General features: G+C 49.4%; 1 protein-coding gene across 1 annotated transcript; it reads left to right on the forward strand.

Annotated features, from left to right (window-relative positions):
• Positions 1 to 9: 9 nt before the first annotated feature.
• On the forward strand, positions 10 to 11,106 carry PPIL6 (peptidylprolyl isomerase like 6; the record flags this gene model as incomplete). The annotated part of the gene is made up of 9 exons (XM_082305476.1): positions 10 to 1,088; positions 2,350 to 2,525; positions 2,791 to 2,886; positions 3,336 to 3,557; positions 4,414 to 4,476; positions 4,646 to 4,814; positions 6,107 to 6,163; positions 9,372 to 9,507; positions 10,995 to 11,106. Exons 1-9 carry the CDS (start codon positions 944 to 946, stop codon positions 11,104 to 11,106), a joined length of 1,176 nt encoding a protein of 391 aa, XP_082161602.1. The 5' UTR covers positions 10 to 943.
• Between the last annotated feature and the right edge of the window lie 4,367 nt (positions 11,107 to 15,473).

The following is a 15,473-nucleotide window of genomic DNA, read 5'->3' on the forward strand; positions in this document are numbered from 1 at the left end:
GTATTTTTCCTGGGGATGTGATAATTGTTGCATTGCTCCATGATGTCACAAAAAAATAGGCAAATTTTTGACATGACAGACAATCCAGTTTTGTCACTTCCAGCACCAGTGTCTCCTAAAATTCAGCTTGCTCAGAGATGAAAAGTGACCTGACCCAGCCGTGCTGACAGAAGCCCGTGCTGAACCTACGGCCGTCCCACAAAAGCGCTTTTGCGCGTGCTGCGTTAGCCGAAAGGGAGCAAAGCTGCTGCGGTGGCACAACGCTTTGCTGCGGGAGCCGCGACCCCTCTGGAACCGCTCCGGCCGTGCCCCGTCCCGCTCTGCCCGGGCTGCCGGCGGGAACGGTGCCGCAGCAGCGCCCGGCGAATACAGCTGCCGGCAGGAGCTTCTGCGCCAAAAAGGAGATGCACACTTTACATAGGGTGTAATTAAGCTGTAAATCTCATTGCCATGGGATTTTGTGGGTGCCGGATTTTTACGTTTGTCTGAAAAGCAAAGAAATTCACATGAAAAAGAGCCACCAAGGGGAATTAAACACAATGATACCAGGAAATCCTTGAGCAGAGGCTCACCAGAGTCTGGGAGAGTAACGGGGAAGCACTGCTGTCGTCTTTGCTTATTCTTACTGCTTTTTGCTCGGCATCTGCTATTAGCCACCGTTAGCAAGAAGATAATGATCCTGTACTGACAGCATCCATCATGAGCTCTGGAAAGAGCTGGCTTCAGTCCTCTGCTCTGCCACACACTTCCCTTTAATCTGGTTTTCCTTCCTTCAGGGGAAAACAGAAATGAGAGCATTTCCCACCCTCCCACAGGGCTGAAACCCGCTTACGTTAGGCTTGGGAAGTGCTTAGAAATGCGGGGGCGGGGGGGTGCTGGTGTCCGGCGTTGCCATGGGGCCAGGCTCTGTTGACGGACTCGGACTCGCGGTGGCCAGGCTGCCATGGGCCCGCGGCGGGTGGCGGTGGCAGTGGTGGGGCTGCTCCGGGACCCCGCTTTCCACGTGGCCAAGTGCGCGGCAGAGGTAACCCCTGGGCTTCAGCCCCGCAGCTGGGCTGGGAGCAGCAGGGAGCGGCGTGGGCTGGGAAGTAAATAAGCAGAGGTATGCCTGCACCCAGCAGCGGCTCTGAGGAAGAAAATATTCCAGTTTGGGGGTTTCTGCTTTGCTTCGGCACTGCCAGGTGCAAGCACAGGCACCGAGGCTTTATGGGCTCCCGGCTCGGCGCTGCTCGGGGCAGGGGGTCTCGGCTGCAGCTTCCTCGCCTCCTTGTTCCTACACCTCCAAGAAATTTTACAGCTGTGCAGCGCTGTATAAGACGTCACGCACATCGCAGCTCTGCCTGACTTGCTCGGCAGCTCGTGACAAGTCCCTTAACGCAGCTCTGTCGGTGTAGATGAGAAAGAAAAGAGCTGCCAACCTCATGGGGTTTCACAGACTTTTCACGAGCAGCTCAGCCGTGCAGCAGATGCACAGCACACAGCCCACCGTGGGGGGCACAACGCTGACCTTTATGCCCTCCCTGCCCGTAAGGGTTTATCTGCCAGGCTTAATCTGAATCTGAATTCTCTCAGTGCCAGGAGGCACACAAGGCGCGAACATCGTTCTTCCACTTCGATCGGTCCGCGGCTGCGTGCTCTGGAGTCAAGGGCCACAGCGCAGTCTTCCGTCAGTTTCCCCCTCAGGACACGACCGATCCAGCTCCATCTCCTCCTCCTCACTTCGTTACCAATTTTCTCCATCATTTCTGATGCTCGTCGTTTCTGCAACTTTTTATTTTTTTTTTTTTTCCGGGAGGAGGTAGTTGGCCTCCTGCCCAACCCCCATGCCTTGGAGGGCCAGTGGTTTTTCTGTCAGGGTGGCCTTCCCTTAGGCTGCGTTGGTTCGCGGCACCTTCTTCAATTTTATCCGGTGCGCCCTCCAGAGAGGGATCCCCTATCCACCACCCAGGGGACGCGCCTTCTAGCCGTGCAGCCCCAGCCGAAGGGCCAGGCTTGTTCCCCAGCATTATTTACAGCTGGCAAAGCTCTGCCATCTATCAGCAGCCCTAAGGACAAGCCCAGCCGATAGCTGCAGGGGGTGCGTGCCTCTTGGCTTTTTTCCTTTTTTTTTTCCCCAGCCACTGTCCCAACGATAGCAACAGTGACTGGGAGCTGAATAGAAAGTCACTTCTTCACTTTATTCTTTTTAAGGCCATCTGGGCTGGCTTTAAGCCCCAGCTTGTGGCACTTGTGTACAGCCCACACGGAGATGAGGCTAAATCCATGGACAGGAATGTCCCATATCTAAACCGCGGTGTGCTCCCGAGGCAATGGTACAAGCAACAGGGACTGGAAACGTTCACCTTGCAGCTTTCACCGAGCCACTCGCTTGCCCCAAAGCCCTGGGCGCAATCTCGTGGGACAGTAGGGGACTGCAACTCCCCACGCCTGCAAAACGCATGCAAAAATGCAGTGATGATGTTCAGAGACATCTTTGGATACCTCAGTGCTTACATCCAGCCCATGTGGGAGCGGGGGGAGTACCAGTATAATTTAATAATAGTTGTGAAGCAGCCTTTCATAGAGAAACAAGACACCCACTACACCTGCAAATGGGGATTTAGAACGATTTGCGTGTACTTCTGCAAGTGTTGTGAATTACACCGGAGGCATGAGGGGTGCAGTGCAGAAACTGCATTAGAACGTGGCTTCGGTTGTAGTTCATGAGGGAAATACAAGCTGTGATAGGATGGGGTGGGGGGGTACTAAACTGCTTGTGAGCAATTCTTTTCCCTTACCTTGAAAATCTAGGCTCTGAAGCTGAAATTTCCAAGCAAGTTTGCAGATCCTGTGATACAGCCTTTAGCAGAATTTGCATGGCATGAATATTTACAGGAGAAAAAGAAGGTAACTCTCGTTTCCTCAGGTTGTTTCAGACACGAGTCCTCTCCCCGGGGCTGCAGCATCTCACAGCTCGGTGCCATCCGCAGATTTCGGAAGCGGGCTTTTCCACTCCACTTTATTTAACGTCCTCAGAGACCCTCGGGGCAGGATGAGGCTCTCCGGGCGCTTTTCCTGTTCAGTCTGAGCTGCTCCCAAAGCGACACCCAGGTGACTGTCGTCACGATAATGTCCCGTAGCAGCGGGATGCAGACCTTCAGGGCACGTCACTGCATGCAGCATCAGCGCACCTCACCGAAAGCTGCTGCCCAATCCCTTCCCATTGGCGGGATTTGTGGTTTGAAAAGTAGGAAAGACATAAAAATATCACAGGCGTGGTGGATTATTACTGATGGCTTCTTCGCTACAGGTATAAATAACCCCTGGAGGCTTTCTGTTGTCCCTCTGAAATGCAGGAACTGAGAGGCAAGGTGTGGGCGTACGCCTCCCCGGTGATGTGCTTCGTTGGAGGCCAGCTGCTGGGGGACGAGAAGGAGCTGCTCAAGTGGTCCTACCACCAGTGGGACTATCGCGACTTTAAGCCCGAGGCACTTTACCAAGCGATTGCTGAGGATTTCTACACCAAATATCTGAAAAGCAGCCAGGCAAGTAGCACTGCTTTACGAGAAGAGTACAAAGTCTGTCAGTGGCTGGAGAGGTTGTCAGATGAAAGGGCAGATACCACGGGGAGGAAGGAGAGCGAGCACAGCGGTGGCAGCTTCTTGGTTTCTGCCCTGTGATGGATAAGGAGGGCAGAGCCTCCATGTCCCTCAGCAGCCAGGAAGGGGCAAACACTAGCCCAGATGCCCGACATGCATTAACTGCCTCAGGGCTGAACAGTGCAACAAAAGCGCATTGCTGACTGTGCTGCAACTGGGCTGTTCCAAAATCCCAAACCACCCAGCCCGTGGGTACCCAAATTCTTGGGTACCCTTATTCTTGGGTACCAAAAGCCCAACTGCCAAACCTCTCCTTTCCCAGCCAAGCCTCCCTGCAGTGCCACGGTGTCGTGGGGTGTGACGCGGCCCGTGCTGACACGGTATTGAGAGCAGAGAAAAATAAAATGTCATACTAAAATGAGTAACGTAGACAATACGGCATCGATGGCATGCAGATTTGAGGCTGGCTGGGAAGAGCGAGAAATGTCCATTTTGGCGGCGTGGCCGGTATTCCTGCGGATTCATTTATTCCTGCCTGTATTGCATGGGCTGCAACAGGCGTGTAAATAAATGCAAGAGGAGGAAGCAGACCCTGCCCAATAGTTTGCTTTAACACACTGTTTGGATTATTTCTGCCCGGAATGAAGTGAAACATCCTTTACTTTTTTGTTTATTTAAACAAAATAGTAGGAATGCTGTTTTGCATTGACAATCCCGCGGACATTTTCTGAGACCATTCGTGCCGGGCAGCTGGACCCTGGCCTGCGTTAGGAAACGAGTGCAGCACGGAGAGCCGGTCTTTCCCTCACTGCCTTTGTTTTTCTGCTTTAAGCAGCACGTGTTTGTGTACCTGGAGATAGCCATCGAGGAACAGCCCGTCGGGAGGCTGCTCTTTGAGGTACGTTACAGAGGAGAAAAGCAAAAGCGAGGAACAAGTCCACCCAGCGCGGTGGTTTCACCTGCCGAAGGAGAGGGGACAGAGATCCGGCCAGTGGGCGTCAGCGAGGAATTTCACACGTTGTCAGCTAGGAATTTCACACGTGTTTTTCCTCTTCTCGCTTTTGCAGCTCTTTTCGGACGCGTGTCCCAGGACCTGTGAGAATTTCCGCGCCCTGTGCGCCGGGGGAGCAACGTCTCCCCGCGACGGCCGAGAGCTCACCTACAAAAACTCCCTTTTTCATCGCCTCGTGAAAAACGGGTGGATCCAAGGAGGAGGTGCGTTCCCAGGTGTCCTGAGTAAAACCGAGTTACAGCACAAGGTGGAGGATGATCTGCATGAATAACAGTCTTCATCCATGGAGACATAACTGAACTTCATGACAAAGCTAATCTCTTAATTAATATATATATAAAAACCAGAAAACATTTTCTCTTTTAGCCATCTCGCTTTCTAAACATAGGGAAAGTCTGGATAGTTTTTTCTTTTGATTATTCAAGACCTTTTCAAAAGAATTGAAGAAACTAATTGAAAACATTAAAACTCTTTTCCATTAAGTTCTTTGGTAAGTAATTAGGAAACTAATTGGAAACATGAAAACACGAAGAATATCTATAGGAAAACGTATTACTTGTTTTTATAGAGAGATTAACTTACAGAGGCATTTAGCCAAGTGTCAGAGGCCTTGCGAATGGGCTGGTGAGTTGTCTGAACACCAGTGCTACGCTGGGAGCGTGGCACCGAGGAGAAGGGCACCACGAACGACGGGTGGCGCGGCTCGCCCCACTGACGCGCCCAGGGAAGTCACAATAGTTAGGTGCATCAGAAGGCATCTCCTTTGCCACTCCCTTTCGCTCTCTCGTACATCTTACCTGCCTGTGCTTGCCTTGCTCCAAATCTGAGTGCTTAAATCCATTTCAAGCTTATACTTTGAAGATACTTTTCATGAATAACTATGCAGATATCTATGCAGTCCGTAAAAGCGACCTAAAATTACAAGCTTGCTACTGTAGAGGACTAACCAGAACCTGACTGGTATAAGACAATGTCTAAATAAAATAACAAAACTAGACTTCTTTAAAAAAAAAAATAGATGCATCAGGTTTCTTTAGATTTTTCATCAGAAATCTGGTTCAATAGGAATTTCTCTCTTATCAAATCTCTTTTCTTAGACAAGTTAGTCGTCTTAACTCACCATAATATCACAGCTGCATTTTCATCCTTCCTTCTTCTAATCCTACTCCTTCCGACAGGCGTCCTTCTCCAGGGCACCCCTGCCTCCGCTGGCCGCTGCCGCCGCAGCACCTCTCCCAGCAGGAGATGCTGGACCTTCTCAGAGGGGCAGCGATTAAATGCACCACGTGAAGTAGTTCTCCATAGAGAGACTGCCTCTTGGGATGGAAGCAGAGCTCTTCCCAAAGGTCTGATGATGGAATTTCAGTAGTAAAACAGAAAGATGGATGGATGCAGTTGTTGCCCCGGGCTGATGCGCAACCCACGTCTCTGACCTTGGCTGAGCTGCTCGCTGCCAGCCCCCAATAATGCCTGCGATAAACCTGGTCTCTGATGGTTACTTTTATCTACCCTGCAGACATCGTAACTGGAAAGGGAGGCGGAGGAGAGTCAATTTATGGTCCCACCTTTGAAGGTATGCTTCCTCAGCTATCTTACTGCACAAATGGCAAATTTCCGCAAAATATCAAGCTGTTTACCTGATTTTATTCACGGAATAACCTGGGAATTTCCTTTCATCCCCCCAAAGCAAAAGGGTTTGCTTTTCAGTCAGAATTGTTATCTGCTTGCGTTAGCATGAGCGGACTGCTTTAGCGAGGTCACTTTTTGATCTGTAACCTTGGCTGCCTCCTCTGATGTCCCCTGCCCGAGGCGCAGCTCCACCAGCCCCTTCTCCCTGCCTAAACGAGGGCTGACGGTCACCCACTCCCCTATTTCAAACTGCAAATACTCACCTTGTGGACAGGACCTTAGAAATGTAGAAGTGGATTAGCCACAGACCTCCAGGCACCCGATACCACTTGTTTAAATGCATTTAAATGCATTTAAAGTAATGGAAGTAAGTCGGCTTTAACTTTAGATTTCCTGGACGTCTGGCAGCTTTTCAGGCTTGGGGACACCGCAGGCATCGCTGCCAGCGGCTACGTGACTCTGCTGATGTAAGGGGAGTTACTTCTCAATCTCACATAAAACTGTGAAAGTCGAGAAATGACAACCGCGAGCTAAGTTTAACAAAAAATGTTCCCCCATACTGGCATAAAGTAATAAAATGTAAAGAAAAGAGAACACTATAACTTGCAATATTTAAGAAAAACAACGCGTGTAATTGACATAGACATTTGGGATCTTCTGTTTAGATTAAATGCTACCCATAAAGACATTTTATGACAGTTAAAGCACTTTTGAAACTGATTTATGTTCCCTTATATAAAAGCTTTCCCACTGCCAATGGCGCAAACGATGTGACATTCGAGCAGGCTGGGCGGCAGCCAACAGAGAGATCAGAAATGCCAAGCGTAGCTGAAAACTTTCTTTCCCAAGACGCTGAAGAGCCGAGTTGTGAGGAGAAGCCGCTCTCACCTCGAGGCCCCAGGACGGACGGAGCAAAACCCGGCTGGAAGCCGGTCGCTAGCCCACTCTGCCCGGCCGAGTCGCGGCGCTGGCGGGCAGGGAAGCTGCTGGAGGTGGAAGCCCGGCGTGCGGGATTTAAGGCAGTAAATGCTATGGGCTGCCTGGAGTGGGCAGGAAGGGGCAAAAGTCACTTCTCTGATGCTGGAGCTCCTGAAATAACAGCAAGCCTAGACTCTTGGGACACGCACATCTCGGAAAGAATATAAGCTGGTATTGGAAAAAATTAGGACTGGCTGTTAAATTGTTTGCAAGGCGGATGTCACCGAGGATTTAAAAGTTTGTGAATCCTCTTTTCCAGCAATGCTGCCCAATAGATTTGTGCTAGCGCACATCTCACACCCTTCGCACTTTCTGTTCGGATAGAAATCGTCCGCAGAGGAAAATGAAGTTAAGCATGCGTACGCACCTCTGCATACAGGAGAGCTACGGCCCCACAGGCGCTGCCCGGGCTGTGGCACGAAGCCCCAGCCCAGCGCACGGCGTTTTGCTCCCGGCTCCATCCTCCTCCTCCAGGCGAAGCTTGTGCTTTCCCTGTGCTAGCCAGGAAAGAAGCTGCCATGTCATGTGGGAAGGTGACAACACGTCAAAATTCACTTAAGTGATTTTAAGGTGGATTTAATTTGGAATTTGTCAACCTTGAAAGTGTCCCTGGAAGAGTTTTATTACCCATATTACACATACTCCACGTGTTGATGCATTAAAGGAGAGGATTGCTAATTCTTCCCCTCCCCCTTTTTAATTAAAAGTTGCTTTTCATCCTTGAGAAAGGTGTTCCCTTGGGTATGCCTTTTTATTTTAAGGCTTAGGTTGCTTTCCCAGTACTTCCCGCCAAACTATTTTACACTGAGGGCAGAGGACAAATATCTTTGATATCTGAAAAGAGTGAGAGATGCCTCTGTCAGCCAGTAATGTTCTGGGAGACGCCACGCTTGGCACTCGTCCGGGCACTGCAACGTCGGCTGAAATTAATGGGACACAACTGCATTTTACTGTAACGAGCTGAAAGGACTGAGGTAATTACAGAGAATCACTCGGACTGGAGCATCATGTCATAGGACAAAGCATCCTCCTCCAAAATTAGTCTGCTGAAGTCACTGCAAACCGCAAGGCAGCGGTCAGGGAGTAACTGTTCAGTTAAAATTTAATTACCATTTTTATGAATCAGTTTCTGAGAACGGCACTCAAACAGGGTAAAAAGAATTAAAAAAAAAAAAATCAGAGAACAATAAAACCTAAACATTTCTACAGTTTCCTTCAAGCTTATTGAGAGCTCGATGGGGCTCTTGACTGCTCAGTGTGATCAGGTCGGAGACAGGTGACGGAGGCGGCTAGGACCAGTGCACCCCCTGCTCCCCACCTCGTAGCCGGGCTCTCCCCCATGGAGGAGAAGGAGTCAAGTCCTTGCCATCATCCCCCAAACCCAAGCATGGCTTATGCCTCTCCTTCCCCAGTCATCCCTCTTGAGAGCTGTTTCTTCCCTCCCCAGCCAGTCCCTCCTCAGCCAGCACGGAGGATCTTCTTCACCTCCTCACAGCTCTCGCTCGCTCTTGCCTTGCATCTCCCATCGCCTGCCTCCTCCTGCTGCCGAATGAAGCTGCTTCTGTTCTGGGGGCACCCTGACCTCCTTAACTAAATATCTCCTCTCCATTTATTCAGCTCTGTCATTTTATTTGGCTAAAGCAGCCCTCCCGTGCGAGTCACTGAGCAGCAGGAGCAGACAGGCATCCCACCCCAGTCCTGCCCTCACAGCCCTGTCTCTGCTCACGGGGGATGCTTGGAGCACCCGCTCTGCCTCCTGCCTTCTTCATCCATACAGCGGGAATAATCCCAAGTAGCCGCGGGGAAATGCTGCACCAAGTGCCCAGAGCTCCTCCGGCAAGAGGCATTACAGACCGACAACGGGGAGCCGGAGGCATCGTTGCTGCGACTCTGACATTCAGAAACACCTAGAGTGCTTTTTCATGAATATTTTTCATTAGGTTCGCTACTGGCTTAAGCACTAGGCAGTAGTGGGAAGCTCCTTCTAGGAAGGACATAATTGACTCAAACCAGACTTTGCTCGCATGAGTCTCGATGAGACCTTTGGAGGGAGAGGGAGAGCAGGGAAGAAGGAAAGGGGAGCTTGCGGGAGCTGGCAAAAGGGAGCTGTACGGTGAATAGCAGCAAAGGCAGCAACACAGCTGCAGCCTTTCATCCCCAAACTCTTTCCCTAGATGAAAGCTTCTCCATCCGTCACAAGGGAAGAGGGGTCCTCGGGATGGCCAACAAGGGCCGCCACAGCAACGGCTCGCAGTTCTACATCACCCTCCAGCCAGCTCCCTACCTGGACAAAAAATACGTGGCTTTCGGGTAGGTACGCACCAACTTGCCACCGCTGCAGCGCGCGGGAGGTCGCCCTGGCCCCGCAGGACACCGCTGCCCAGGAGGAAGCGTCCATGAAATCCCTACAGCAGCAGCAACACAGATGCCTCTTGCCAGGGGGAGGATGGATAAGTCAGATTTGACACCCATCCCTCCCTTGCTCTGCACTGGCCTGGCTTGCTCAAGCTGGAAAACCCTATGGCAAAGCTTAGGCAGCTGCTGGGGGCCTCTCCAGGATGAAGGCTACAAATCCATGCCTGCATAGCTCGGTGTCAGCCGAAGGTGGGCCCTGACGGGCAGGGGGGTGTTGAGCAAAGCCTCCGGGTGCTCTCTGCCCTCACAAGCCGAAATAAATTATCTTAGTGAACGTGTGCTGAGAGTTTGTTCTCTGTAGGTCAATGTATAGGGCTGGCCCTGTTAAGATTTTTAGATTTTCAGGAATGTAATAAGGAAGATTATTGCTCTGAGCAGCTTGCTTGATGTAAGAGAGCAAAATATGTATGTATTGCCATAGAGAGAGACATTCACAGTGCAGTTTCCATGTAACCACATCATGGAGAAAGATGGCATTTTTAAAGGAAGAGAAAAGCATAACCGTCTAACCTACAGAGAACAAACCAAAACTGATTGCTGGCTGGATATATTTGTAACCAGTGGCGTTCACCTCAAGTTTCTATCTTGCCACCAACTCTCTGTAATCTGAAAGGTGCAGGATCTATGATCTTACAGCCAGGCCCTCTTAAATCTGAGTGGGAATTTAATCCTGAGGGAGCAAAAAGCAGCCACAGCATACGACGAGGACAGCCGGGCACTTTCCAGCCCTGCGCTGGCTCAGTCCTTCTGACGTCCCTGCTTGGGCAAGGGCTGCCTGCAATGTCCTTTGCGCTCGGTACCGCTGCGCTGGATGGGATGGGGTGGGATGGGATGCGGTATGAAGCTTTCCAGAGCACTGCTGGCATCCATCGCCATGCCAGCGCCTGCAGGAGGCACAGCTCGTGCTCCCACAGCGTGGCAGCAGGACAGGCTGGAAATCGTAAAGAACGCAAAATGTTGGACTGTTTTCAGGATTCAGATTGGCTCTGTGAAGGAAGGAAATGAAAGATATTTCTCAGGGAGTAATAATAATAATAATAATAATAATAATAATACCGTCACTTCGGACAGTGTGTCTCTTGACTCCTTTCTCCTCAAAAGTAATGGCCATTTGTACCTGGGGCACATGGTACAACGCTTATTTCTTTAAATAAGGCCATAGTATTTTCACCTCTCCTAAAATGCCAACTAGCGGCTACTTAATCAAGAACTGATGGCGTTTGCAACTCCATTGTGAAGAACAACTCTTTAAAGAGCAGAGCAGGTGCAGCCTGCCGGTAGGAAACTGGTGCCTGAGTTTGTTACGGCCCCGCGCAAGCCAGAGGCTGCAGAGCTGGCTCCGGGCGGAGACGGATTATATGTGCGCTTTCTCCCTCCCACAGGCAACTGATCGAGGGCACCGAGGTCCTCCAGCGACTGGAAGCCGTACCTACGTATAACGAAAGGCCTACGGTAGCCTGCAAGATTATTAACTGTGGGACCTTCGAGCCGTGATTGCCAGCTGGTTTTCCTGCCTGCTGTAAGGTAGACCACTTTTTTCCGCTCAGCTTTTTATTGACCTTCATGGCTTTCACTTAAGGCAAAAATAAAAGCACTTCTTGCACATTTAATGCCTTGGAAATGTTCTTTTGGCTTAAAAAAAAAATGTTCATAAGCTGTTAAAAAGCACTTTTACAGCAATATAGAAGACTTGTGAACATATCTCAGTGCCAGTCTACAGTTTATGGGAAATGGTGTTACTACAATTATATAGTGCCAAGCAGATATGATAAAAGGCACATATGGCTAAAGCACGGGTGGACAGATGGATACAGACCTATAGGGATAAAGCTAACTGTTCCTGGCTAAATTCTGCCTCTGCCACAACCTCCACAGCACAATCGCCCTGCCAGGTTTGCCCGATACAGCGCAGATACCAGAGGTAGCCTGCATGTGGTAACTCAGACACCTCAGAGGAAAGGAGGGAAAAATAGGTTTGCAGGAGTGCGGCCTCTCTGAATGCCACACGTTTGATCCTGCACTGGCTACTATAAACTAAAAGTAACGCCCTTGAAATCAGGTTGGGCTGTGTCGGGCTAAAACCGGGAAATGCTAGAGCAGGCGTAAGCTTTAAGTAATTATTTTTGGCAGCTGGTCTCAAATAACAAAAACATGACTATTGCCACTAAAACAGAGAAAAATATTGTTTATAAAGTTACTGCCAAACAGGAAATTTTACGGTTACGTGTGGATGCAAATATATAATACACAATGATTGCTAGTGTCAGTGATTTCTTAGACGCAAGGTCTCTCTGATGTACGGCGCAGAGCTTGGGCATGGACGGCTTCAGCAAAGGCTGGCAGGTAAGCATTAAAAGAAGAGGTGTGGAAGATGAAAACGCAGCCTGGAAAGAGAGGCCATAACCAAGCGCACCGGCAGTTCAAGGGAAAGAGCATTTGTTGGGCTCGGATGCAGACAGAAGGCTAAACCAGCCCTGCTGTGCCAGGGCTACACGGACACCGTCGGTGCACCGCCCTCTCGCCTCCCTCGCCGGCGCCGCGAAGAGCGCTGCGCTGAGCGCCCTTTGCTCCTGGCCTCGCCGCGTGAGCCGCTCAACCCCGCAAAACGGCGCCAGCGCGAGATGGGAAAGGCTGAGTTAGGGAAGTGTTAGGAGAGACCTAATTTTGTCCGAGCTTAAGCCCGCGGATTGCATGAGAAGTAACGTGCTTAAGTTTATTTGCTAAATGGGAATGAGTTTAACAAATCAGCAAATGTTTAACTGAATGCCTGAAGAGGGCACAGACCGAGAGCGATCTCCACATGCTCTGAGTGAGTACAGAGATTGTCTTAATTTTAGCAAGGGGACTTAGGTTTTTCTTTACTTATGGTACAAACCAAAAGGATTCTTTCATCTAAAATACCTGTATATGCCTGTAGCTAGCTCAGGAGCGTTTAACACGTTTTCTCCTTTTATTTTCTAAAGCATTCTGCCATCTATACAGAGACTACTATATAGGAACTAAAAGTCTTCTGTAGGAACATTTCAAATCAATTAAACTGCCTAGAGAATAATTATTTTCACTTCATAGTTCTGTGCCAAAGATGAAAATACGGTGTTGTATTTTCTTCATAAAATAACACGTTTCCTGACAAATTACTTTTCATAAGTAATAGAGACTATTGCTATGAAAGGATATGGCTTCGAAACTCAGTATTGGGACGGAGGTTAGCAGCGCTTATTTCTTGCAAGGGTCTTAAATTGTATTCAGATGTTTAAAGATAAAAGTCAGAAAAGTCATTTTAGTTCTGCAGGTTACAGAGGACAATGCTAGAAGACCAGCTAACTGATTTTTTGTTTGCTGCTGGCTTGGTTGCCCACAGCAGGTCTGCTCTGTAACACGGCTGCACCCCGGTGTCCCCAGTGTCCCCACGAGGGACCGAGCCAGAGCACAGCGTGTGCTTTGAGTCCAAACGACCTGATCCGAGCAGCAGTCAGAGCACAGAAACTCACGCGCTGGCAATGGGCAGCGTCCAGGATCCCTCAGGGCAGGCAAGTGCCTGATCGAGTATCAGAAAGCTGATCCCCTGCCAAAAGTCACGGACCTGGTAACAAGGATGACGGCTGGATGTACGACAGACAGGGTGTCGTACGCTCGGGATCTAGGAGAGCCGCGCAGAGTGGCCGGGCAGGGGACAACTGGTTGAAGTTATGCCACGTGGAAAACGTTATAACGAGAAAAGGAGAGTACAACCAGGAAATATTTTGAATTTCAGGCATAATGATCCTTCAGGCAAGCCACAATTACTGTATTTGCATTGGTCACGACAGGACACTCTGCCAGAAAAAATGTGGTAAAATCTTTCATCCAGTATTCAGGAGGCCACCTAAAAGAAAGAGTGTGTCTTTCAAGCCTGGTTCCCCAGTGCCTGCAAGCTGGATATGCTTAAGGAGCCCAAGGCGATGAACAATGAAACAGGAAAGGAACCATCTTAACCTCAACCCAAAATTATGTTTTGTGCCGTATTTTCTTTTGTAACCTACATCTCTGATCAAGTCACTAGGAAGGCATTGCCTCCTCTGAGCGAGCCAGACCAGAGAAGTGGCGTGTGCAAGCATCCAGAGGACTCGCAAGCCCAGAGGCAAGCCACGGGGTCTCCAAAAGGCCGGGAAATTCAAGGGCAGTCTGCAGACGGGGAGGTGAAGACTTCCATTGCCAACTGCTGGTTTTGGAGAAGATCCTGTCCTCAGCTACCATATAAAAAACTCCCTTCTATAAAGGGCAGATGGCAGCTACCTGCATCCTGAGAAAACTATTATCTTACCGGATTACACAGTGTTTTATTTATGTAATGTGTCACTGCTGTAGGAAAAATTGATGTCTTTCAAGTTTTGCTTTATTAGAGTTTTATGCTGAGCTTCTTACTCCAGCAAAACACTCTCTTAGGAACTGCTCTAAATTAAAAGTGATGAAAGAAGCCCTCAGACTACATACAAAGTTATTTTCTTCGTGCAGGCGTATCTGCTAAAATCGCAAGGACAGTGTGCTAACCACGGACAGTAGGCTTCAGTCATTACTCCTTACTAATTCAAGCACTGATCAGATGAAAGTTGGAGCGTGAACTCATTAACGGCAATGTAGTTTACCTAGTCCGAGGTCAGAGGGTTCCCAAATCTGACCCAGGAGGGCTGCTAAGGTCAACAGAAATTGTTGGGTGGCCCCTCAGCTATGCAGGTACCCCACACTGATATGGGGAAGCCCTCAGATCTCTGAAGTATCTGTTTATTTTAATTGTATCAGGAGGGCCTTAGACAACATATTTCATCTTCCTACAGACCAACCTCACCTTTTTAGACCGTCATGGCTACAGCACCCTCCTACTGTCCTTCGTATACTTACTGCCTCAGATACACTTACTAAAATACTGTTGACCCCCAGCTGTAAGTCAGAGATGAAAGAGTTCCTGCCGCCAATTCCAGGGAGAAAACCAGTACTCCAAAGGACTGGGTTTGGAAGAACTTCACTGAAAATATCAGCTATGCAGCACATCAAATGGATCAGAATGATGTGATACAGCTACTGCATAAAGAAAATGGGTAAGAGTGGAATGATTTTACAAACTTAATAGGAAGAATCTTGATATTCGTGGGTGACGAAGCCAACAGAAAATAAAAAATCAATTAATTGGTCTTTTAGCAGTCCTCTGCAACCTGCAGAACTAGAATAACTTTTTTGACTTTGATCTTTAAACATCTGAATACAATTTAAAATTGTAAATATGAGCTGCTAACGCCCTTTCCAATACTGAATATCCAATTCTGATAAGGTTTAGGATGTTAAGCACTAATGGGTGGCCAGCTCAACAGAGCTCAGTCGTGCCCGTGCCTCAGATGCTGTGAGAGGAGAAGCACTGGTCCGGGCTGTCAGGACACAGCAAGAGCCGGAGGCCGGGTCAGCGGTCCCCAAGGCTGGGCACAGGCAGGGCTGTGTCACCCCTGGCTGTGACACCCAGATGCAAGGGCCTCGGCCTGAACGCATCTCCCGAGAAACAGTGGGGGAGCCCCCACTGAGGCTCCTTCTCTTTAAAAGCTCCCAGGCTGGCCAAGGCATCTTTTATCAGCCAGCCAGCCTTGAGCACAGAGCTGAACTCCTAGGAGCAGGGGGTACGCTCCTGCCCTGACACAGGCCAGAGCCCACCGCTGTATTACGTCATCACCGACAGAAAAAGGCGTATTACAAATACGGTAAATGGATGTACTTAAGTTATCATCCCGTTGCAGGGAGACTCCGTCTAAACATTAGCCTTATTTTTCTTTGGTTACCTAAACCAGCCTGACCTCGTTCTGTGGTTGGTCCCAGCTGCGCAGGTGAAAGGTTTATTC

This window comes from Platalea leucorodia (assembly GCF_965183815.1).
Source record: "Platalea leucorodia genome assembly, chromosome: 3".
Lineage (NCBI taxonomy): Eukaryota > Metazoa > Chordata > Aves > Pelecaniformes > Threskiornithidae > Platalea > Platalea leucorodia.